Raw genomic sequence first — 26,411 nt, forward strand, 5'->3', positions numbered from 1 at the left:
CATTTAGACATTCAGAACATATCTCATATGGGACCACAATTTATAAATGCATACAGGAAATCAGAGCACATTCAGTGAATTCTGAGTGATTATACATCTATACCACTGTAAAAATTATGGAAAGGACAAGATCACCTATTCTGAACATAAGAAATCCTTCATGAATCCTGAGAAGTAAAGTCAAAGTTATATTACTGAAAATGAGTCTTTACATAAGCCAAATACAAGCTGTATCATAAAATTTTCCAACCCTGATTACATTGCTGTTTCAACTATATATAGAGTTCTTATTCTAACTGATCAATATTCCTCCTCAAGCATGAGGGGAATTCGAAAACTACTTCTAATGATACCTATTAACCCTTTTAACTAACTAATAAATACAACTGACTACTAATTGACAGCTCTAGAATCCTAAAACAATTAGGATTCTAATTCGTCATCATGCTGAACATAGCATTTATTACAATCAAGATGGTGCTCCTACGAGAAAAAGGAGAAAACAGGCTCATTCTCTGACAATTGGTCTTTTTTAGTTTAGCTGTGATGGATGCTTGAAGCTTCTTACTGGTCCTTAATGTCGTATCCCTTTACCTCTGCTGAGAAACAGGAAACTGTCCCTGTTTTTATGCCTTTGTTTTCCTCAAAGATATTCGGAAGTAATTAGCCATGTTCTTTATCCTTTAATTACCCAAAATGGAGCAGACTGCCACGTCCTTGATGTGCTGTAAGCTTTTCCCATGTACCTGCCAATGTTCGTTACAAGGACACCTTCTGCATCCTCAGGAACTTCAATGTCCACACCATCCACTTCTAGTCGAATATGCCAAGGCAAATCAGCACATGTTCTATCCATAATGTCCTTGGCACCTTCTCTTGCATACAAAAGCTTATTCAGAAACTGGTTATAAAACTTCTCAGGGTTTTCTTCTCTTAGGATATGAATGTCTAATGCAACCTTTGCATCACATCCAATTCCAAGATAATTGTTCAAGAATTTCACCGTTTGGTCACTGTTCTGATATTCTTTCGTGGATTTTAATGATTGATCGCCATCACCATTCTGAATCTGCTGTGATATTTTCCCACTTATTGTGACTCGCCAGCGATCAAGCATCGTAACTGCTGCATGATCGATATGGTGCAGAACCATACTTAACCCCCCTTGTCTCTCTACTGCACCAAGGCCTCCTCCCCATGACAAAACTCTAGCTAAATCATTTCCTGTCCCAATAGGGAGTATGGCAACAGGTGGGGGGAATTCATAATTGTGCTTCTCAATAGCATCAAGCACCCAACCGACTGTACCATCACCATCACAAACAAGAACTCTGAAGTGTAGCACTTGGTCAAACAAGGCCAAACCCATCTCAGGCCCCTGTTTAGAGCTCAGCTCAAACACCTGGATAGGGTTTAGAAGAATATTTAAGCGCCTTGTAAGAGAAAGGCCATGTTGAGCACCGCTCTTTTTGTTGACGAAAACCAAAAGAGGCCTACAATCAGGAGGTAAATTGACTAATTCATATTGCTGTTTCATCTCCTGCAAACCACTGCTGGGCTTTACTGATGCACACTTTGTCTGGCCCTCTTTGACTCCTGCTCCTCTGCTATTTTCATCGTCCTGATATGAATCTCTTCCATTTCCACAATCATTGGTCCTTTTGTCTCCTCCTGTAATTCCATTAAGTTCTTGCTGTGAATCTTTGGTACTGTCTCCACAAATGTCCAATATGCCATTGCTCATAGCATTCTGAAGTGAAGAATCATTCCCTCGTTTACTCTTCCGCCGCCTTTTTCTGATACGGCCCTGAACAGAGGATGCCAATTCATTTGCTCCCTGGGTAATAGAACACAAAAGCCCACCAGTAATAGTCTTATTACCTAAATCTTTAACACACAGTGGTGATATAACAAGCCTTTTGTAAAAACCCAAATCACAAACAACGTCCAATTTTTCTAACATTTTTGTATGACATTCAATATGAACCAGACGTTGACACCACAGACAGCGCCAGATAGGAGAAACCGCCAGATACGAAGCACAGCATGGCTCTTTACAAAAAGTACAGTAAAAAGATGTTTCAGGAATGTCCTCTATTTCATTCCATACTTCAGTCCAGTGATGCAGCAGCTGCTGAGAATCAGCCTGCGCAACACATTTACAATCTCTGGATGCAATCTTAGAACAGGACAGATGTGCCGCCATGCCACAAACAATACAGCATTGAATTGAAGAATTCGAAATTGCCACGGGACCAAGGGACTGCGGTGGCAGAAATGACTTCAAACACACACAACAGGTGGAAGGTTGTCCGCGATAACCAAACTCTTGGTTCCACGAATGGTGAGCCTCCGGGGTTCTCAACTTTGTTTTTGACTTTCGCGTTGCTCTAGCTGCAGCTTTCATTGACATCCAACGAAGAGAAATATTTCTTTTCCATTGTAAAATAACATAGGCAATAGCTACAACCCCCACCAACGCAGAGAGTAGCAACGCCGACACAAATAAACTGGAGTCATAAAAACTTGATCGTGAGAACTCAGGGACTCCGACAAACGCCTTGAAGCTATCCATTCAAAACTTGTTTCGCTTTGTCGGTTGCGAAGTCCTGTGCCTTGATTTCGAGCAATGCTAGGAAATAACCGTTCTTTATGTGAAGGCTGTTTCGTGTCAAGATATCTGTATCCTCCTGAAGGTGAAGCAAAAGCTCCTCAACAGAGATGGCTAACGGAAAACAGAAACCTGAGAATGAAATGCGCCCGAGCAATATAAATTCTCACAAGATACCATTCAGCACACGTTGGTAATAATCATACTGCCTTGTCCTCCAGGCATCTAAACTGTTGTTGATGAGAGATAGAACCAAAGAAACACATTGCTCTTCTGTCAAACTTAAATGAAAGCGCTTTCGCAAATTTTGTATTGTTTTTGGTCCACCTTTAAAACATGGGAAACCGGAGTCCTGCAACATTTCAACCAGCAATATGATCCGTTCTGCATGTTTTCTACATGTCAAAAATCCCTGAATGCATAGGACTTTGAAATAGTCGAAGAACTCGCTCGGACTACCCTCTGCATCAGAATCCATTACCTCTAGAAGTTCTCGAGTCAACTTGAAGGGAGCACTTTCAAAATTCACACCACCAGGAGAATTGGATAGCATAAAACCAAAATCAATATATATGATATGTCCTTCCTCATCCATCAACAAGTTTCCATTATGTCGATCTTTCACCTGAAGTAGGTAGCACAATATGGAATATCCAGCCATGCTCTCAACAAAGTTTCTCTGAGCAAGCTTGAAAGAAGGTGAGTTTTCCTTGTATTTGTCTGTAAAGAACTCCCGCAAGCTTGTGATGTTTGGATGCCTGCTTTTAATAGCATGTAATGATGTTGTGTCTGGAATCGTTTCGATCAAAGCAGTATACGAAGAAGTAACAAGAACTTCATAAGGACGCAACCAAAGCGGTAGCCCTGCCTCCTGGAAAATATCATAGAAATGAGAAATAAGCTGCACAGCAAGATGCTCCTGCCTGCAATCATCACCACTTTTCACAATAATAGAGCGGAGATCCCAGCCAGGTAATTTCCCATAGATAGAAGCCTTTCTGATCCTTTCCTTTTTCACCTCCCATAGCTCCCCTGCTAATGCATCTGTTGCCTTTGGCTGGCCACCAGAGTCTTTTGATTGATGCCAGCAAGCAACTTTCCATTAAATGCATGCAGATTATAAACAGAACCCTTTGTCTCCTTCTCAGCAACAACTGCAACATGTGCCAGTACCACGACACCTAACGATCTAAAACACAATGGATTCTGATAAGTATGACAGCTGGGTGAGATTTGCTATGGATCAGCACAAAATCACTTAGGCTGTGTTTCACTACGAAATCACCAGAACATGTTGCGCTGCGAAAACACCTAAAACTGACTTATGCGCTACGAAATCACCTAAAGAGCTTTGTGGCACATAATAACCTTTGAACAAATTTGACACCGTCATACTAATGTGAGCGGTTTTGAAATTAGAATTCTTAAGTGATAACAATCATTACCGGTGATTCCTCTCGTAACTGTTAACGGCTTACATCATTGGCTGGTAATCAAATGATGTCTCTCCATGTTTGACCTCAGATCATCTATTCACATGGTTAGACTTGTACATTGAGTGAAAAATTGGACGAGATTGAAGACCTCGGATCTAGTTTCATCCATCTGAGCTACGATATATTTTCAGGAGTACTATATCAAATGTACAAATGGCCTTACATTCATGGTCATCCATTCATGGGTCTATATCTATAGACAACTATATTTGTACATGTAATGAAAGTTTATAAGCTGAGCATGGGTATGCCTTCCCTCAGCTAGTTCGTGAGAAAAATAAAAGTATCATGATATTTGTATTGTAACTGATGCAGGTCTCCTTCCATTTCGAAACCTTCTCTCCAAGTGGTAAAGCATCTCACTCGACATGTTTATTTTCGACTTCATGCTTTAGGGGGCAACTGTTACAGGACAATTTGGGCACATCAACCCCGACTTCCAGATCTGTATTATTAGGGTCCATCAATCCCTAATTCAGTTGTTTTCATTCCCTAATGAAGTTAACCTACATCATGCTTGCCTCCCAAGAGTTTCCATGTCACCATTCATCCAAAAAATGTCCCTAAGGAGATCAGCATAGGTGGCCCTTTATCAGGCTACATTGTAATGCAGGAATTGCACTGTCTGGGTGCACTGCAGCGCAATTGACCTTTGTTTCACCTACGCTGAGTGAGATTCATCGAATTTTTGAAATGAATCCATTGGATTCCTCATCCAATGGATGCTTCTGGAAGTTTCCAGATGGATTGAGCTCGCTTTTGGATGAGGAAGAGGATGAATGAACCTTAATCCATTATCCCTTCCTCCATGGAACCACTTTCTAATTTTGGCAAAGAATTCATGAAGACCATTTATGGCTTAACCTCCTCCATTCAGCTATAAATTGACCAAGCATTCAAAGGCTGGTCTAGGTTGGAATTTCTTGAGTTAAGGAAATGTTGTTTGAATGAGATTAGTAAGAGTATTGTAATGATGTCGAAATGTTGCTTCATGAGGAGAGAAGGGTTTGAAGCTGGAAGGATGACACTGAATCGAGCATGCATCTACATGGGTTGTAATATTTCCTTTTATTAATAAAGAATTCTAAGCTTTTTCCATTCGTGTGTTTATATGATGTATATCGTATTCTTGATTCTATGATATGTTTAGTTAACAGATCATCATTATTGTATGCTTTGATGGGTTTCTGTCTCGGCTTGTGTGCAGGTACTTTCCAAGCGAGTTAAGTACGGAAAGGAGTGGCGTAATCAGTTGAAAGAGAGAGGGATCGAGAGAAAGTTACAAGTTAGTACCTTTGTTCTTCTTTCTCTTATCTATTAACTATAGGAAAAACAATGAATTACTTTGTTTGTTGTTTCTAGACTAGCTACTAGGTCTAGAGGGCTAGGCGTTTGAAGAAACACTAAATTTTCCCAAAACACACCGTACGTACACAACAAGAACATAGACCCCAAGCAGAAGGACACATATGCAATCAACATGTATGCATGACCGACACACCGCTCATCCAGTCCAAGAGTTGAATCATGCTCTGATACCACTATATAACACCCTCCTCCCACATTTACACAATTTAACCAATTTGTTGGAGTAAACATGTGATGAGAGGCTACTATGATCTAATTCAACTCCCCATGTACAGTTAAGGAAGTGGAATCGACAAAAAACAACTAATATGACCTTCTACACATGCTACAGAACCCTCAGGAGCCAACCAACCCTTCTAGGTGATCAACCCTTGAGACAACTTAGCATTTTACTAACCTAGAGCCTTAGCCGCTCCCATGAAATGGGCATGCATGCAACTGAGACCCTACATTCACTCCCATAGCAAGGGCATGCCAGTGACTGGAGAATTTTTCAGCTAGTTTTGAACCTGCAACCCCAAATTTTGTGCCACTTTTTCAGAGCCAAGACTCAGACCACTGCCAAGAACTTTATGAAACTTTTAGAAATGAAAAATAACATCAAAACAATGATACTAATACAAATACTTGAACAAAGACTTGATCTGGCCCCTCCTAGCCATGACAAAAATTTCGTCAAACATGTCACAAATATGCAATCTACAGGTCATATCAATAGATCTGAGCATAGGGATCTCATACTTATCTAAGAATCGTAAATAAGATTGATGTCTTATCACATTAGTTGCATTATCATATATTAAGTCACATATTCATTGTTCATTCATTTACTAATTGAAACATGATGAGATCCGTACCTCATCTTTGTCATAAAACATAACAATGTAAACTTTGAAACAAGAATTATAAACTCAAAATGGGAGCTCTAGCCAAAAAACCCTCAAAAAAACATGAAAAATAGTGCTAAAAATTAAAAGTGTTAACACTAGAATAACACTTTTTTTCTAGGGTAAATTTTCAACATGTTTTAAAAAATGACAATGAAAACCAATTTTTTGTGAAAAAAACACCCTCAAAACAAAAAGTGTTGATGATGGAATAACACTTTTTTTTTCTAGGGTAAATTTTCAATATGTTTTAAAAATGGCAGTGCAAACAAATTTTTTGTGCAAAAAACACCCTCAAAACGAAAAGTGTTCATGTTAGAATAACAATTTTTTTTCTAGGGTAAATTTTTAACATGTTTTAAAAATGGCAATGAAAACCAAATTTTTGTGCAAAAATTGTACAAAAAACACAATCAAAACGAAAAGTGTTTATGCTAGAATAACATTTTTTTTTCTAGAGTAAATTTTCAACATTTTGAAATAATGGTGTAAAAGATTTTATCATGACTCTGAAAAACATTAAAATTTCAAAAGAATAATGAAAACATAAAGCTAAAAATAAAAACAAAAATTCAAACAATGAAAAAGAATAAAAAAAAAAATGCAAAATGTAAATAAAAATATATATTAAAAACAAAACATAAAATTAAAAAAACAAATATACAAAAAAACACAAAAAAAAATAAAATCCAACATTAAAAAAAATAAAATCAATCATAAAAATGTGAAAAAACAAACAAACAAACAAACAAAAAAAACAAAATTAACCTATAAAATATAAGAATTAAAATACAAAAAGAATTACATTTTATTTTTTTTAGTCTGGTATACCATAAAAAATAACATAAAATAAAAAAAAATTGAAAAAAATAAAATTAAAGAATTAAAAAAAACTATAAAATTAAGTAAAAATATAATTTTTTTAAAAAGCAACTAGACTAAAAAAAAAATAGAAAATTCACAAAAAAAACTACTAAAATTAAGATTAAAAACATTTAAAACAAAACCTAAAAAAAAAAAAAAAAAAAGATATCAAAAAAAAAAAAAAAAACCAAAAACCAAAAAACAATTAAATTTTTTTAAAATATACATATTTTCAAATTAAAAATAAATAAATAAATAACTAAAATAAAAATAAAAATACAAAAAAAAAAAAACAATGTAGGAATTTACAGGGTAAGTTCCTCAGACAGAACACCAAAGGACACCGCTCACAACCAGATCGCAAATCAATACACCAGTATTTTGACGTGGTTAAAACCCTGAAAGAGGGAAACAGTCCACGGCCTGAGCCAACGCGACCACTTCAGGCAATTTATTAATAAAAGAATGAAAATTTACATATGTTTCTCTCATGCACAGATTACCCTACAAATGACCCTCCATGCGCTTTAAATAGAAATCATGGACCAATCGGGTGTCAAGCCACGGATCAAGTGTCGGTAATACCGAGGAGAGAATGAACCGTCGGATCACTACATATCGTGACCGTCGGATTGTAAGTTACAAAATGTACAACGGTAAAGAAACACACTTTACCTAACTCTATACTAGACCAAGTTGTACTTAACTATCTCCTATTTGTCGGAATATCCTAACATCCCCCCTTAAGAACAACTTGGGATAGGATTGAAGGATTTACAAATATGACACAATAGGAGAAGGAAGAAGGCACTAGAGTCTATCCCCCCTTAGTGACAACTTCCTGAACTCCAACCATAAATCGAAGTTTAGTGAACTTCGCCTCTGTGAGAGCCTTTGTGAAGATGTCTGCAACTTGATCATCTGTTGAACAATATTGCACTTCAAGAACATGGTCGTGAATGAGCTTTCTGATGAAGTGCATGTGCAGTTCAATGTGTTTGCTGCGCTAATGCTGGACTGGATCTTTGCATAGCTGAATGGCACTTTGATTATCACACCAAAGTGTAGTCGGATGCTAATGCTCAAAGCCAAACTCTGACAGGATCTGACGAAGCCACAAGGCTTCCTTACTAGCTTCTATGACACCACGATACTCTGCTTCTGCTGATGAAAGAGAAATGGCACCTTGTTTCTTGCAAGCCCATGTAATAGGTCCTGAACCAAGAGTGAACACATAACCGACAGTAGACTTACGATCATCAGGGTCACCAACCCAATCGGAATCAGTGAAACCAACCAATAGAGGAGATGCTTCGGCACTGTAATGAATCCCAAACTGAATTGTACCTCGAACATAACGAAGTATTCTTTAAGCTGCTTTCCAATGACTTTCACGGGGGTTTTGCATGAACCAAGCAACAAGGCCAACAGCAAAGGAAAGGTCAGGACGAGTATGGGTTAGATACAAAAGTTTTCCTACAAGTTGAGAGTATAAGGTAGCATCAACTTCAGGAGAAGTACAAGTGACTGAAAGTTTGACTCCAAACTGAAAGGGAGAAGGGGCTGGCTTACAGTCTTCCATGTGAAAGTGACATAGAATATCACAGGCATACTTGGACTGAGAAAGGGAAATACCTTCCTTGGATTGCAAGACTTGAAGACTGATAAAATAATGTAAGTGTCCTAAGTCTGTCATTTCAAACTTCCTTTTAAGGCTAGACTTCACATGGTTGATAAGGTTGGGATCACTACCGGTAAGGATAAGATCATCAACGTAAAGAACAAGAATGATAAGAGACTTGCCCACTTTCTTGGTGTAGACAGTATTGTCAGAATGACACCTAGAAAAGCCAGATTCTAAAAGAAAGCTATCCATTTTGGCATACCAAGCTTGAGGAGCTTTCATGAGACCATAAAGGGATTTCTTAAGCCGACATACAAGGCTGGAGTCTATTTTTATGAAGCCAATGGGTTGTTCCATGTAGATTTCTTCATGCAAGTCCCCATGCAAGAAGGCAGATTTAACATCCATCTGATGGACTTCCCATTTGAGCAAGACAGCAAGGGAAAGAACAAGGCGGATAGAGTTCATTTTGGCAACAGGGGAGAAGGTTTCAGTGTAGTCAATGCCTTCAACCTGTGAAAAACCTTTAGCAACAAGACGAGCTTTATGTTTATCAACTTTCCCATCTGGTCCATACTTGGTTCTGTAACCCCATTTGCATCTAACAAGTTTTCGTCCCTTTGGTAGAGGAACAAGATCCCATGTATCATTTGCCAATAATGAATGATATTCTTCATTCATAGCTTCTTCCCAATCTGGATGGCCTGAAGCTTCTGCAAAGGTGTCAGGATCATAATTTACTGGAGCTTGAGCCAGTAAAGAAGAGGCTCTGTCAAACTGAGAACGTGTGCATCGCTGATCTGTAGGATCATCGGCAAGATCACCTGCTGCATCTCGAGTAGCACGAACCCATTTTGGAAGCTGAGGAGTTGAAGGAGGATCCTGAGATGGTGGGGAAGGATTGTCATCCTCACTTTCATCATCTGAAGAAGAAATGTTTTCAAAAGTAGAAGAGATAGGGAGAGGTGGCACATCCGCCGGACTAGGCTCGCAGGCCGATATATTTTCATCAAATTTTACATCTCTTCTAATGATAACATTTTTGGACTTAAATGGAATAAGTCTATAGCCTTTGACATCTTCAGAATATCCAACAAAAGTACATTTTTCACTCTTAGGTTCTAAAGATTTGTGCTTTTCATCTGGAATATGGACCCACGCTTCACTTCCAAAAACACGAAAGTGACTTACATCTGGTTTGATTGAGCTCCATGCTTCTTCTGGAGTGATATTCTTTAAAGCCTTAGTAGGAGTGCGATTTATTATGTAATTTGCATAGTTAATTGCTTCTGCCCAAAAACTAAGACCAAGTCCTTTAGATTGTAGCATACAATTAGCCATTTCCTTTAAGGTGTGATTCTTCCTTTCAGCTACACCATTTTGTTGTGGAGTATATGGAACAGTATGTTGCATTTGAATTCCATTCTTAGTGCAAAAGTTGATGAATGTGTTTTTAACATATTCTCTGCCATTATCAGATCTTAGCTTAAGAATTTGATGTCCAGATTGTTTTTCAACAAAGGCCTTGAAGGCCAAAAATGTGTTAAATACTTCACTCTTGAGTTTTAAGAAGTATACCCAAGTGCATCTGGAGAAATCATCAATGAAAGTTAAGAAATACTTGCAGCCAGAGAATGAAGCAACAGGAAGTGGACCACATAAATCACTATGCACAAGCTGTAAAGGGGCTGAGGCGTGCCAAGAGGCATGTTTTTCAAAACTGTCTCGATGATGTTTTCCGAGTACACATCCGGAACAAACACCATCTCTGCAAGATACAGTAGGAAGATCTGTCACCATATTTTCTTTACATAGATGCTGAAGGGAGCAATAGTTTAAGTGACCAAATCGCTCATGCCAAAGTTTGCTCACTTCATCGTTATGAGCAACAAATACTGAGGGAAGATTTGATGACCCAAAGTTGTGAAACTTATACAACCTTGTAGAATCATCAACAATGCCAGTAGCCAAAACCTGTTTAGGATCTTTTAAGTCCTTGATTACAACATCATGAGGTGAAAATTCAATGATTTTACCTTCACCTGAATGAGTTATCTGATATACAGATAGAAGGTTGCAGGATAAGGTTGGAACACATAATATATCATTAAACTGACCATTGTCTAGATGAACAGTTCCAGTCCCTACAACACTAAGAGATATATCATCACCAACATATATATTTTTGGTGTTACAATCATTTAAAGAAGAAAACATGGCTTTGTTTTTGGCCATGTGATAAGAAGCTCCAGAATCAATGAGCCACTCATGAGAATGAGAAGAAGAAGATACATTTAATGCACAGCCAGACCGAGATGCTTGACAACCACATGCAGAAAGTTCCATTCCTGAAGATGAAGTTGAAGTTGAAGATTGCCCCAAATGGATGTTATGCTTCTTCATTGCTGCTTCCAAGGTTTCCATCTTCTTAAAGCATTTTGATTCTAAGTGGCCATCTCGATTACAAAAATTGCAATGTCTATCAGTCTTCTTCCTTTTGTTTTTATTTGTCTTATCATTTTGTTGAAATGATTTTTCATTTTGGGGCTGAAATTTCTTAGGACCCTTGTTTGGTTTAGGACCATTCTTTAGGATATGACTTCTTAGGATTCTTTGAATTTGGTTGCTGCTGGGCGGCTAACGCTTTCTTGGAAGAGTTTCCAAGATTAGGAAGACCAAGGTGTAAGATTTTTTCTTGTTCTCTTATTAAAGAATCACAAAAAGAGTCAAAGGAAGGGGACTTGTAGTCTGTTCCTTGAGAAATGAAGGCTTCTCTTGTAGAATGGAAGGTGGAAACAAACACAGAGTAGGCTGGTCCCAACTTAGTAAGAATGGAATAGATAAGGTTACTATCTTCTTTCTTAACCTTAACACCTTCCAAGAGATATCTAAGGGTCTTGAACTTGGACAAGAAATCTTTAATACAAGAAAAATTATTAGGGTTCAATGTAAGCAACTCATTTTCAAGTTGATGGGCTCTAAGTTCATTTTTAATCCCAAAAACTTTATTGATTTGTTTCATGGCTTCATCAAGAGTATCAAGTTCTGCAATATGGAATCTAAGATCTGGAGAAATAGACATCCCTATCAATCTACGTGCTTGATCTTGCCTATTTTCCCATTTAGCAGCCTTATCTTCATCATTCGGTTTCTTTTCTTGGCCTGAGGATATTCTGTAGAGACCTTTACTTCTAAGTAAATCCTCAATGTAGGACAACCATTGGAAGTAGTTGGTGCTGTCAAGGGTAACTTGGTATTGAATTTCCATTTCAATGGAAACTGAAGCTAAAGATGTTGAAAATAAGTGTTCCAATGGATAGGTCTCGAAAAATTAGGCTGGTTTAAAAAAAACGGCTCTGAAAACGGCTTCCGGATGAAGAAGTTATGGCTTTTTGAAAAAAAGTTGTTGAAGTTGCCGACGAAGTGTGGGAATGTGCGGAAATGAAAAAGTCCACCCCCACAAAATGGAGACTTGAACCCAAGAACTCTACTCTCTTAAAATAGCTTTGAGCCAATTGATCTATACAAAAAATTTGAGAGAGAGAGAGAGGGGGGGGGGGGGGGGGGGCTTTGGGTTGCGTGCTTGCTTTGAGAAAACTATTTTTCCCTACAAAACAAAAAACACAAAACCCAACACGGACATGTAAAGAAAACGAACCTTACAGCTCGAAGTTAGCTTTAGCCGAAAAAATAAATATTTTCCTCAATGTTTCTGATTTTCCGAGATCACCCTAAGGCGCAAGGAAAAGAGCATACACATGAGAAAAATCCTTCCTTTCTGTTTCTGATTTGCCCAGATCGCACAGAGTCGTAGAGCAAAGAGCATACGCAGAAATGAAAGGTATAGATCCGGTAATAAAAAAGCTAAATAAACCGAAATCGAAATAAACAGAGAGAAAATAACTGTAAACTGCAAGTAAACACTGTATACCTCCAGATCTTAAAAAAGACACAGCTAGGGCTACCGGAAACCTTTTCGCGTGAAACGAAAGGGGTTCCTCACTAGAATAGATGCTCCCAACACAACGGAGCAGTCCTCTTGGCCCGAAAGCAGTAAAAAAAAGCAGATCTAGGAAACGGCAGTCGGATGCAGTTCTACCGGCTTCAGATTTGGATCACCAACGAACATGGCCCTCAAATAGCTCTGATACCATGTAGGAATTTACAGGGTAAGTTCCTCAGACAGAACACCAAAGGACACCGCTCACAACCAGATCATAGATCAATACGCTAGTATTTTGACGTGGTTAAAACCCTCAAAGAGGGAAACAGTCCACGGCCTGAGCCAACGCGGCCACTTCAGGCAATTTATTAATAAAAGAATGAAAATTTACATATGTTTCTCTCATGCACAGATTACCCTACAAATGACCCTCCATGCGATTTAAATAGAAATCATGGACCAATCGGGTGTCAAGCCACGGATCAAGTGTCGGTAATACCGAGGAGAGAATGAATCGTCGGATCACTACATATTGTGACCGTCGGATTGTAAGTTACAAAATGTACAATGGTAAAGAAACACACTTTACCTAACTCTATAGTTAAAAAACATTTTAAATTAACAAAAAAAAAATATTATATTATTTATTAAAAATAAAAAATAAAACATTTAAAATTTTATATTAAAAAATTTAAAATTTAAAATTTCGATTTACAAAAAAAAAACACATTTAAAATTTAAAAATATATTTTATTTGATGATGATTATGGTTAACGTCTGAGACCAAACTTTGGTCTATCGGACCTAAAGAAATGGAAATTATTTAGTTTGATTTAAGATTTTATTCCTATGCTCAAAAAACTTGGAGAGAAGCCTCCTGAGCTCACTGTAATTTTGACAATGTAAAAGGCTAGGAAGGTCAGTGTTGCAACAAAGATTTTGAAACTAAGATCTAATGTGTTTGTACACGGGGCACTCTAAGAGGAAGTGATTTTCATCCTCGATGTTTGTATTCTCCCAGAGATGGCAGAACCTTTCTATCCATGGTGTTTTAGGAACTGCCCAACGACCTATTTCACTATGGAGCTCATGAGAGTTCGTTCTAATCTTGGCTATATTAATTTTCTTCTTTGAGCTAGTTAAAACAGAGAGATACTTTTGATCTTCTAGGGTGGGGTTGACAGCTGCTCGACTTCTCGTGGGGGCGTGGCCTTGGGCGGCGGAGCTGCATGTCTAGGGCTGCGAGCCCCACAGGTGGATGGACGACGGCCAATTTTTTTTTTTATTTTATTTTTTTTAAATTAAAAAAATATATATATTTTTTAAAACATGTTAAATGTAATGAATTGAGGCTTCTGTGATCCATAACAATTATAAGAAGACATTTCGGCGTAAATCACATTCAAAAAATCATTGTCGACACATTTCGAACCAACCAGTGTGGTTCATCGTCAGGACAAGTTGAAGAAACAGATCCAGCTTTGCATGTTAAATAGTCTGCGCAGAGCCTCCAACGGCTAACTTGACCAACGGCTAATTTTGACTTAGGGATCAAAGTCATAAAATCATTTTTATAATTTAAAGGAAGTTAGTTAATTCGGTGACCATACCTTTAAAATATATATATATATATATATATATATATATATATATATATATATATATAATAATTTTAATTGGTGTTTAAGTTAATAGTTAGTTAGAATACATATATAATAGAACGAGAAAATAATAAATAAATTAAAAAATAAAAATAAAATAAATAATGATAATAATACAAATATATATATAAGAATACCTGAAAAAAAGGCAGGGGGTTATTTAATCAAAAGAATATGAGTTAAGATTTTATTTATTAATATCTATCAAGAAAAATAAATAGAAAGAGCGACACAAAATAAAAAGAAGGAGAAGGACAAGAAAAAGACCATTAGAAAACCAGAGAGCAAGAAGGATAAACCCTAGAAGGAAGGAAAAGACAGGGCACCAGGGGGAACAACGAAAGCTCGAAAGGACAAAAAAAGGGGGGGGGGGAGGAAAAGAAAGACTAGGAAGAAAGGGCAAGGATCAAACAACTACTGATCTTCCAGCCGTCATCTCTATTGAGATTGTTAGACCTTCTTTTAATCTCAATAGCTTCCTTGAATTTATGATGATGGAAATGAGAAACTTTGGCAATAACCTTGGCCTCCTCTATACAAACCAGATGCTTGGTCTTTTCCGCATACTCCGCTAACGCAGAAGACTTGGTTCTCCCATGTCTTAGGTCAGCTGCATGTTCGCTGATCCTCTGATGGATGGAGCACCATGTTTCCCCGATATAGGGGGTCCCACAAGAACAAGGGATCAAGTAGACACCCTTCATGTCCTTAGGGTCAACGGGATCTTTCACCGATCAGAGGGATTTACGAATGGTGTTGAGGGAATATCATACCTCCTAAGGATCCAAGCAATCTTGTCCGTGGTTCCTTGGACATAGGGAAGATGGACACCTAGTCGGCGCTCCTTCGGTTCTTTTTTAATTAACGCATTTTTAGAGGCTTTAAGGAAAGCCTTCTGACCTAGGCGCCTACTATAGCCATTCTCCATAAAGACATTAAGGAGATGGGATCTTTCCTTATCAAAGCTCTCATTATCAGAAATCCTAAGGGCACGAGTAGCGAGGGTGTTAAGAACACCCATCTTTTGAGCAGGGAAATGATGGGAATCGGCATGAAGATACTGCTTAGTATGCATTTTCTTCCGGAACACCGAGTGGGAGAGAGAGCCATCCTTATTCTTAGATATAAGAATATCTAGGAAAGGGAGGCAACCATTGACCTCTTTTTCCATGGTGAACTTAATGGCAGAGGACTGACAGTTGAGGTGATTGAAGAAGAGATCCAGTTCCTCTTGGCCATGGGACCAGATGACATTAGTGTCATCTACATACCTTTTCCACAGCTTGGGAAGGAGATGAGCCGAGGCTAAATCTTTGCCTTCGAAATCTTCCATAAAAAGATTCGCAACAATAGGGGAAAGGGGGGAGCCCATGGCAACACCGCAGGTCTGTTGAAAGAACTCACCCTCGAAACAGAAGAAAGTGAAAGTGAGACAAATCTCAACCAGATACGCGGTATCGGAATCTGTTAGGCGATAGATCACTTCGAAGGCCTCCTTTATAGGGATGCAAGTATAAAGGGAGACCACATCGAAGCTGACGAGAATGTCATCGGAGCCAAGCTTAATGTCGATAGCTCGGTGAGTTCCCTTTGCCATAAAATCATTGAGAGTAGTCCCATTACTCCTAGGATCTATGGGTTGCCGAAGATTCACAAAGAAGGAATCCTTCTAAGGCCTATCGTCAACACCATTGGTGGTTCGACCTACCTTCTTGCTAAGTTCCTTGCCCTTAAGCTTAAGCCCCTGGTTGGTTGTACGGAGTCCTTCGTGAAAGACTCTACATCCTTCATTAAAGAGCTTAAGGACATTAAGCTTGGCTCCGATGACATTCTCGTCAGCTTTGATGTGGTCTCCCTTTATACTTGCATCCCTATAAAGGAGGCCTTGGAAGTGATCTATCGCCTAACAGATCCCGATACCGCGCATCTGGTTGAGATTTTTCTCACTTCCACTTTCTTCTGTTTCGAGGGTGAGTTGTTTGAACAGACCTGCGGTGTTGCCATGGGCTCCCCCCTTTCCCCTATTGTTGCGAATCTTTTTATGGAAGATTTCGAAGCCAAAGCTTTAGCCTCGACTCGTATCCTTCCCAAGCTGTGGAAAAGGTATGTAGATGACACTAATGTCATCTGGTCCCATGGCCAATAGGAACTGGATCTCTTCTTCAATCACCTCAACTGTCAGTCCTCTTCCATTAAGTTCACCATGGAAAAAGAGGTCAATGTTTACCTCCCTTTCCTGGATATTCTTATATCTAAGAATAAGGACGACTCTCTCTCCCACTCAGTATTCTGGAAGAAAACGCATACTGAGCAGTATCTTCATGCTGATTCCCATCATTTCCCTGCTCAAAAGATGGGTGTTCTTAACACCCTCGCTACTCGTGCCCTTAGGATTTCTGATAATGAGAGCTTTGACAAGGAAAGATCCCATCTCCTTAATGTCTTTATGGAGAATGGCTATAGTAGGGGCCTAGGTCAGAAGGCTTTCCTTAAGGCCTCTAAAAATGCATTAATTAAAAAAGAACCGAAGGAGAACCGACTAGGTGTCCATCTTCCCTATGTCCAAGGAACCACGGACAAGATTGCTTGGATCCTTAGGACGTATGATATTCCCTCAACACCATTCATAAATCCCTCCGACTGGTGAAAGATCCTGTTGACCCTAAGGACATGAAGGGTGTCTACTTGATCCCTTGTTCTTGTGGGACCCCCTATATCGGGGAAACAGGGCACTCCATCCATTAGAGGATCAGCGAACATGCAGCTGACCTAAGACATGGGAGAACCAAGTCTTCCGCGTTAGCGGAGCATGCGGAAAAGACCAAGCATCTGGTTTGTATAGAGAAGGCCAAGGTTATTGCCAAAGTTGTTCATTTCCATCATCATAAATTTAGGGAGGCTATTGAGATTGAAAGAAGGCCTAACAATCTCAATAGAAATGACGGTTGAAAGATCAGTAGTTGTTGGATCCATGCCCTTTCTTCCTAGTCTTTCTTTTCCTTCCCCCCACCTCCCTTCTTTTTTTTTTTTTTTTTTCCTTTCGAGCTTTCATTGTCCCCCCTAGTGCCTTGTCTTTTCCTTCCTTGTAGGGTTTATCCTTCTTGCTCTGTGGTTTTCTAATGGTCTTTTTCCTATCCTTCTCCTTCTTTTTATTTTGTGTCGCTCTTTCTATTTATTTTTCCTGATAGATATTAATAAATAAAATCTTAACTAATATTCTTTTTATTAAATAACCCCGCCTTTTTTTCAGGTATTCTTATATATATATTTGTATTATTATCATTATTTATTTTATTTTATTTTATTTTATTTTTATTTTTATGTTTGATTTTTTATTTTTTATTTTTATTTATTTATTTATTTTTTATTATTTTTTTCAACTAACTTTAACCTTTACCAGCTATGCTCTTAGTTAAATTTATTTATTATATATATATATAGATTATTATTATTATTATTAATTTTCTCGTTCTATTATATATGTATTCTAACTAACTATTATCTTAAATTACTTACATATAACTAAATCCCATTTAAGTTACAAATAACCTATAATTTTTTAATTATTAAAAGATACCTTTTTAGCTAACTATTAACTTAAACATTGATTAAAATTATATATATATATATATATATATATATATATATATATATATATATATATATATATATATATATATATATATATATATATATATTGTTTTTTTAAAGGTATGGTCACTGAACTAGCTAACTTCCTTTAAATTATAAAATTAATTTTATGGCTTTGATCCTTAAGTCAAAATTAGCCGTTGGTCAAGTTAGCTGTTGGAGGCTCTGCTCAGACTATTTAACATGCAAAGCTGGATCTGTTTCTTCAACTTGTCCTGACGATGAACCACACTAGTTGGTTCGAAACGCGTCGACAATGATTTTCTGAATGTGATTTACGCCAAAATTTCTTCTTATAAATGTTAAATGTATTTTTTAAAAACGAAAAAACTAAATGTTAAATGTTTTTTTTAATTAATTAATTAATTATATATATATATATATATATATATATTTTAAATCTTTTAAATTTTAAAATATTTTAAATGTTTTTTTTTTTAATCAAAAGTATATTTCGTTTTTTTAATTTTAAATGTTTTTTTTGGTTTAAATCAAAAAAATATATGTTTTTCTTTTATTTTAAAATGCATTTTAAATTTTTTTTTTTTTTTTTTAAATCGATAACATAAATATTTTTAAAATCTTAATTTTTTTTTTTTAACAATAAAAATGTATGTTTTTTTTCAAATGGCTTTTTTCCTTTAAATCCAATATCTATCTATATATATATATATATATATATATATATATATATATATATATATATATATATATATATATATATATATAGATAGATAGATAGATAGATAGATAGATAGATAGATAGATAGATAGATAGATAGATAGATAGATAAAATGTTTTTCGAATTTTTTTTTCAAAAATATATTTTTTTAATTTTAATTGATTTTTGGTGTGTTTTTTTTTTTTTTAATTTGAGTATATTTTGGTTTTTTTTTTAATATTAATGTTAATAGTTTTTAATTTTTTTTTGTTTTTCCTTTTAATTTTCTATTTTTTTTAATTTAGTTTGTTTTTATTTATTTTTAGCTTGTTGTTAATGTTTTTTTTTAATTTTTTAATTTTTTAATTTTTAGTTACTTAATTTTATAGTATTTTTATCTTTTTTTTCCAAGTTTTTTTTATGGTTTATGAGATAATTTTTATTTTTATTTTCTTTTTACATTTTTTTAATCTTTTTTTGTCCTTTTCTATATATATTTTTATATTTACTTTTTTAATGTCAAATAAAATTGACATAAAAAATTTAAAATATAAAAAAATGTAACATTTAAAAAAATATCCACACTTGATACATTAAAAAAATTTAAAGTGTCAAAAATATGCTCTGAAAAAAAGAAGAAGTATATTCTGCATTTCCACTTTTCAAAATCGGGTCATTCTTTTCTACATCCATGAAACGGGTAATCGTATCAATTCCCGTTTCAAAGTTTACATTGTTACATACTCATAACCAACATATAGCCAACATAAATAACAAGGATATGACATCTATAAAAACCACATATGGACCAATACATTTACACATAAAATACTAAGGAGAAGGAGCTCTTATTAACATATGCAAAATGAAACCAAGTTTGTGACTTCCATGAACCACCTGACCATAGACTAGGCTGAACCAAATCTCTCTTTCATCCAGTCATCCTCATGCCATATTCCAACCATGAATGTGGGATCTCATGGAGCAATCCAAATAAAACAAAACTAGGGCTTCCATAGGCCAAACCACCTCAACCCTCAACCAGTGATTCCACTTCATGGTTGGACATCACTAACCATCACCATATCGGTCTATACCCCAGTTGTCCAAGGCTCTAGAGTAGTTGTTCCAACCAAGGCTTCCAGGACTAGTAACTCAACCCACAACTACTATGGAGCTCTTGAGCATTTGTCTAACCAAGGCTCCAGGACTAGTAACATAACCCACTAGGGCTCCAGAGTGTTTTTCCTACCAAGGCTCCAAGACGAGTAACTCAATCCAAGTTGTTATAGGGCTTCCAAAGTGTTTTTCCAACTAAGGCTCAAGGAACTAATAACTCAACCCACAACTAAAGGGACATGAGAACCAACTAGAAAACAGAGATGAAACCCACAACGCCATGGCTATACAGGAAATGGTAAGGTTAGGAAAAACTATTGTCAATCAAGGCATTCCTCCATCCCAATGACAAATCATAACCAATAAACCACATGCATATACCATGCATGCCAAAACTAGCAAAGAAATCATACATGAAACTCAGTGCCTTCAAGCAAACCTGTTGTAGTTGTTGATCTCGATGTCCTCTTGCGCTTTCTTGCTTTCATTTTCCTTCTTTCTCCAAATCTCAAGTATGCCAGATTCCTCCAAGAGTGCTCCAAGAAAACTCTAAAGTTTCCAAAAGTATGAGAGAGTAGAAAATGAGAGCTCCAAAACTGAACTGACCAAAGGTTCCGCTCATAAAATTTTGCCAACTACTTCTTAGAAATATTTTTATCAGTGAGACCTCTAATTTCTTCAATTTCCATTATTTTTCTTTCATTTTCCTCCTCACATGCAACCTGTGACCTTTCACCTTCCTTTTCTCATAATTTCCATTATTTTCATAAATAAATTGCCAAAATTTCCATTTTGATAACTAAAATGAACACCCATTAAAATGTTTTTCCGACAATTTAGCTTAAAATAATTGTCCCATGACCTTGGTCTTATCTTTTTTTACATGGATTTTTTCCTAGGCATGTTACATGGAGGGAGAATATTTCCCATTGCCATTCAGTGAACAATATTTAAAGCACTATATCTAGTACTCAGTGTGTTTCTCTCATAAACATTGTATATATCCGGTTTCATTTATATTTTCCATACAAGTATGGTTTTTCTATGACAGTGATTCCATAGCCCAAGGAGAAGGCACATGGATTTGCACATTTTCTAAATCCCGTAGGGGGAAGCAATCCCCAAATGGAGTAGATGTTGTAACTTAATTTTACCTATGCAATCCTTTTAAATTGTATAGTTTTCAAAAAAATAAGTTAATTCGTTCATACACTTTGTAATAAAAGCGAATTATGTTAAATGTCACTTTAGAGTGATTTTGGTGTGAATGTTTTATTTAAATATTTATTTTTCTTCATTTAAAAATAAAATGCCACTTAAGAAATTATCGCACGAGCAGCTTTGGATGCTCCATATCACCTCTGCTCACATTAAAGGTCAATGAACGATTGTGGGACCCCTCGCACTCCCAATAGTTAATGAAGGGGAGGGGTGTGGGGTGAAGGGAGGGGGTTCTGCAAAATGGTCTTGCTTTTACTGTACATGTCAACCTTTCAGCGATTATGAGCCTGCCACCACCCCCCCCCCACCTCCATAAACCGCTTATCAATGCTACCCTTCCCCCCCACCCCCCCTGCGGCCCCCGCCCCCACAAACTGCCTCTGCCCTCCGCCATTTTCGCACACTGCCACCATTTCTCCCAAAATGACCTCCATTACATTGCTCAATAATTTAACAATTTGACTGTTAAGTTATTAATTATTTCCTGCCAATGTCCCGATTATCATTTATGGACATGCCAATAATGACTATTCAAACTACATTCATTTAAAACTCATTTGTAAATCCAAGTTGACTTCTATCAAGCACATTATTTTGTATTATGCCATTGTTTTCCATAGTACTCAGTGACACCCAATCATCGAATTGCAGCAAATAACTAGTGCTATCAATCGCTAGTACAACGGGTATTCTCTTTCAAGAATTCTTTGTTCTTTTTATCTTTCAAATGGTTAGTGAAAAGGGTAAATCTAAGTTAACCATTGAAAGCCCAATTCTACCTCCTGTACCCAATTTGGACGAATTCCCTCTGGTCAATACCCAATTTAAAATCATAGAAATCCAGTGTGAATTTGATTTCTATGAGATGCATAATTGCACATTTCAGAAATTCGAGGATGCTAGTGATGAATTATGTTTCTGGGAGCCTCTATTACCCCAATTTATTTTCCCCCAAACTCATCATTTTCCCGAGTTCGTTACCTGGTGTGAAAGTCACTACCTTCCAAGCCAAAGATGCATAGTTTCCCAAAATAATGAGATTTTGTTTTCCATAACCTTAGAGTCAATTTGCCAAGATTTGCAGATAAACCCTCAAAGTTCTTTTCATCCATTTTTAGTTGACTCATTGATGGAAATTTATCAAAAACTTAACTTTTAGCAGCGATCTCATATTTTGGAGTCTTTTCTATCTGAAAATTCATAATTACCTCGAACTAATCTGCCATATTCCTCTGTTATATTTCCATACATGTCCAGATATTTGTTTCCATGGCTTCTTGTATGTTAGGTTACCAAAAATATCAGTGGGTTTATGAAGTAATCTTAGGAGTCTAGTCAGTGTTTTCATTTGGAAAAAAACCTTCAACCCATTTTAATTTTAGTCAGTTTTTGTCAGATGTTATCCATGAAAAGTTTCTAAAATTTAGTGTTGAAGGGTCTTTTAAACATCAATTAATATTGGTATATCTATTCTTGTATCACCAATAAAAAGGATTCAAAATCCCACAAAAAAAGATGGATTCACACAAAAGACCATAGTCTATTATCCACTGGACTTCTTTGATCGGGAAAAATTTAGAGGAATATTCTTTCAGTGATTTTGTGAATCAATTTTTATATATGTCATTGTTTCTCCTTAGCAGTGATGTAGTTCCAAGGATATCCACAGAAATTAAAAGAATCTTGCATCTTAGTGAGCAAACAAAAGTAGGGGTTTGGTATATTTATCAAAATTTTACAAAAATCAAAGTTTATGGTTGTGAATTGCCCCCATATAAATTTCCAATTTATAGTTAAAACTAGAGCAACAGAAAAGGAAGTTGGTTATTTATTGAGACAAATGAAATTCAAGCTAAGTTTCAGCTGACCTTATGATCCTCTGGGAGTATTTTTATTCATGAGAACTAAACAGATGTCAACTCCCTATACTCATATATCAAAACAATAAATTGAGCAATATGAAAATCAAGAGGTGTGGGACGAAAACACATTGCAAGAAGTTAAGTAGCAAATTTCTAGCCAAACAACTCTAGAGACTCCAAGGTTAAAGGAAAAATAATTGAAAAGACTAGCTAAGAGCATGTCTCCTACAGGTTTAGGTTTCAAACCAATGAAATTCAAAGTTTTTAAAATGAGAAAAACAATGAATCTAGAAGAATAATAATCAAAGGTAAGAGATCCAAAAGAATCTACTATAATTGTACTATCAAGCGAGCCAATGTATTCTCTACAACAACCTGAAGAAACAATTCCTGAATCCCCTGCTTCTCCTTTAGGATAGCAAAGTATTTTTGCAAGATTCAGAGAAATGGAGAAAAATAATGAAGCACTGAAGACTTATACTTATTCTGAATTTTGGCAACAGCCTTCTACCACTCAAACAAGGCTGTTGTTTGCATTAGGCCATGACAGTGGGAAATTTCAATTGGTATTTCTTGAGTGAAAGGTTCCAGTTCCGAAGAGTGCAGAATATTACAAGAATTCTGTAATTTTTTTTTATTCATAGAAGATTCATCTAATAGAACAAATTGGTCTACATAAATAGGCAGGTGAGATGATTTATTCCTCTTTGACAAGCTCTTCCATGACAACTTCAAAGTTGCAAGCTTCTCTAAAAAATATCCATTCTCATCTTAAGCTAGAAGATTTGTCCTCATTAGCTAAAGATAAAAAGATAAAAGGATTAGAAGATATCATAATTAAATTAGAATTAGATCCTAATGATGTTAATGATGCTAAATAAATCATTAAGAGCAGGAATGCAAATATTCAAGCATTAAGAAAGCAGCTAAAATTACCAACAACAAAACATTCTCAAACTCAGGAGGTGGGGAAATTGGAAAAGGAAAAGGAAAATGTGTTGCGGATGATTCATGAACAAAATATTCACATTCCAAAAATGGAAGCAAAGATGGAAATACTCTTAAAAGAGAAGGAACAACAAATGAGTGCAGGAATTTCTTCAGTGCAAATAGAGTCAACCAGTGAAGAAGCCACTTACAAGTTATCAAAGCCTATGGGAGATCTGTCCTTACAAAATGTTGAAATAGAGAAATTAAAGGCATCACTAAAAAGGATGGAAGAAAATAAACGCAAGGCAAATAACACATATATCTTAGAAATACAGAAGAATTTCAAGCTAACTAAACAACTTGAAAAGTACATAGATGAATCAACCAGTGCACAAACATTATCTGAAGCAAAAGAAAAAATCTGGATTGATATCAATTCAACCATTTCAGAGTTGTGGACATCTATTGAAATAATTTTTGAACAAGAACAACTGGTACATAGAGAAAAAGAAATCAAAACATAAATCAAAGAAGAACTAGACCATGAACCAGGAGAAGCAAGAAGGATCATCAAAGTGTTGAACTCAAAAGCCAAAGATGAGCTTGAAGATTTGGGAATTGAAGATAGCACAGAAACAATCCTAGAAGTTAGGAAGGTATTAATAAAAAGAAACTTAATGTTGTAGCTAGAAAATAAATATCAAAACATAGAAGCTCAAATCAAGAAGTTCCATAGAATGTTTTCTATTCTCCAACAAAATGGACTTTCTTCCTTAAGAGATTCTGGTGGCCAATTGATTCCACTAGAAAATTACCAATACAAATTACATGACATAGCAACAGATAAGTCAAAATTTGCTAAGGTAAAATTAGCGATAAAGCTTTTTTGGAAGGTTTAGAGAATGATTTATTCATATATATATATATATATATATATATATATATATATATATATATATATATATATATATATATATATATATATATATATATATATATATATATATATATATCTATATATATATATATATATATATATATATATATATATATTCTATGTAAAGACTATTTCTATTAAAAAAGAGAAAAAATGTGTACAAGGAGGTTGAGACCTCAGAGGGGGCAGAAGCCAGCCCTCAACCAGAGATTCTGAGACATACAGATCCTTCTATCCGCCCTTTCAGGATTGAGAGACTTCGAAACATGATTTGTAAGACCCTGACATACAAGAAAATAATCCAGTTCTGTGTCTAGCACAACAGTACTATCGCCTACTATGGCTTTGCTAATAATCATTCTGTCATTCCCGCCATAAACAAAACTAAAGCAAAACCAAGGCTTGCTGAGCCATGATTTGTTGCTGCTCATCAGATAATATTGGCTTGCACCGATACAAAAACAAGAACTGAGACAAGAACAGTAACCAGAGACCCAAAACATAGACGCATAACATAAAATAAAACAGAGCAAAGGCAAGAGTGCCACCCGTAGGCATTGGACCAGAATCATTAGACATGTTGCGGAGAGTCGGGCGCATCCTTTTCCACCTGGCTGGAAGAGGCAATCCATGTGATGAATTCATTATCTGCATTCCCCTCGATACCACCATCTGGAGGAATTCCCAGATTCAGGATGCTACCTGGATGATGAACCGGCTCACAAGCAAGCACCTCGCGCTGACTGGATTCTGCCGGAGGCTGAGGAGCCTCAGGAACAACACTGCCTTCTTGCATGTTGTCGTCATTGAACACAACCCCAGCCATCTCCCCCTGAAGGACACTGTCATCCTAAGACTGAGAGGTGGTGGTGTGGGCCAAACTGTTGGGCTTATCCTCCTCCTTAGCAAGAATTACAGTGATGTTGGCTAACAACACTGGCCTATTGAGCCTGATATGGAAGGTGAAGTGGGTTGTTTGAAAGGAGTTGTGCGGGAGAGGTCTAGCATGGCCAGAGGGCGGAGAGGACGGGGAGGCAGAAGCAACAGGGACAATGTTCTGAGGAGCAGAATGAGAAGCCATGCCTCGATTACTAGCATTGCCTCCACAGCGAGAGACTCCACGACGGCAAGGCATCTTCGAATTATCAGAGAAACCAGGTAAGGGAAAATGGTAGAGCCGAAAGGGGAAGGACTGAGCGCAGACGAACCAGGAAAGACTTAGAATCCAAGCGAGCTTCCAAACTGCCTGAACGAAACAGGGGTGCGGGAAGAAAATCAGGCGGAGGTGGAAAGAGCCGAGGGAAATGGCATAAACCAGACACCAGGCCATGGATAAAACATCGAGCATAGTCTCTCGAACCAAGCGCGCATTGAAGACAAACTGTACGACCATAATTCTATACTCTGTCCAATTGATATCGCATGCCATGGAAATGTGCAATCCTCGTCCGCGACCCAGGTGCAGGGACAACTGCTTGCGAGGAATAACTCCTCATAAATGCGCAGCAGTAACACCCGCATTCGGGTGAATGATTTATTCATATTGCATGAGGTCTATGATTTATTTATTGCCAT

The 26,411-nt window shown here is 36.6% G+C and overlaps 1 protein-coding gene and 1 pseudogene across 1 annotated transcript; both read right to left on the reverse strand.

The window, feature by feature from the left end:
• Window positions 1-676: 676 nt before the first annotated feature.
• On the reverse strand, window positions 677-2,579 carry LOC149166416 (diacylglycerol kinase 1 pseudogene; annotated as a pseudogene).
• A 198-nt stretch (window positions 2,580-2,777) lies between these two features.
• LOC149166417 (phosphatidylinositol 4-kinase beta 1-like) lies at window positions 2,778-25,662 on the reverse strand. Its single transcript, XM_089430159.1, has 4 exons — window positions 25,447-25,662; window positions 25,233-25,304; window positions 25,060-25,117; window positions 2,778-3,706 (listed from the first exon to the last, which is right to left on the reverse strand). The coding sequence occupies exons 1-4, from the start codon at window positions 25,660-25,662 to the stop codon at window positions 2,778-2,780; spliced, it is 1,275 nt and encodes a 424-aa protein (XP_089286285.1).
• Between the last annotated feature and the right edge of the window lie 749 nt (window positions 25,663-26,411).

This window comes from Pinus tabuliformis, chromosome 5_1 (genome assembly GCF_031772625.1).
Source record: "Pinus tabuliformis cultivar Carrire ecotype Pingquan chromosome 5_1, CPIR1, whole genome shotgun sequence".
Lineage (NCBI taxonomy): Eukaryota > Viridiplantae > Streptophyta > Pinopsida > Pinales > Pinaceae > Pinus > Pinus tabuliformis.

Bases quoted from the DNA above. Each gene is read 5' to 3' on its own strand.
- LOC149166417 (XM_089430159.1), bottom strand. From the start codon at position 25,662: ATGGCTGGGGTTGTGTTCAATGACGACAACATGCAAGAAGGCAGTGTT. The intron at 25,118-25,232 runs GTTTTGCTTTAG...CTTGTATGTCAG, and splicing joins TCATGGCTCAGCAAGCCTTG to GGTCTTACAAATCATGTTTC. The intron at 3,707-25,059 runs GTATGTCTCAGA...TTTAATGGAAAG, and splicing joins AAGGGCGGATAGAAGGATCT to TTGCTTGCTGGCATCAATCA.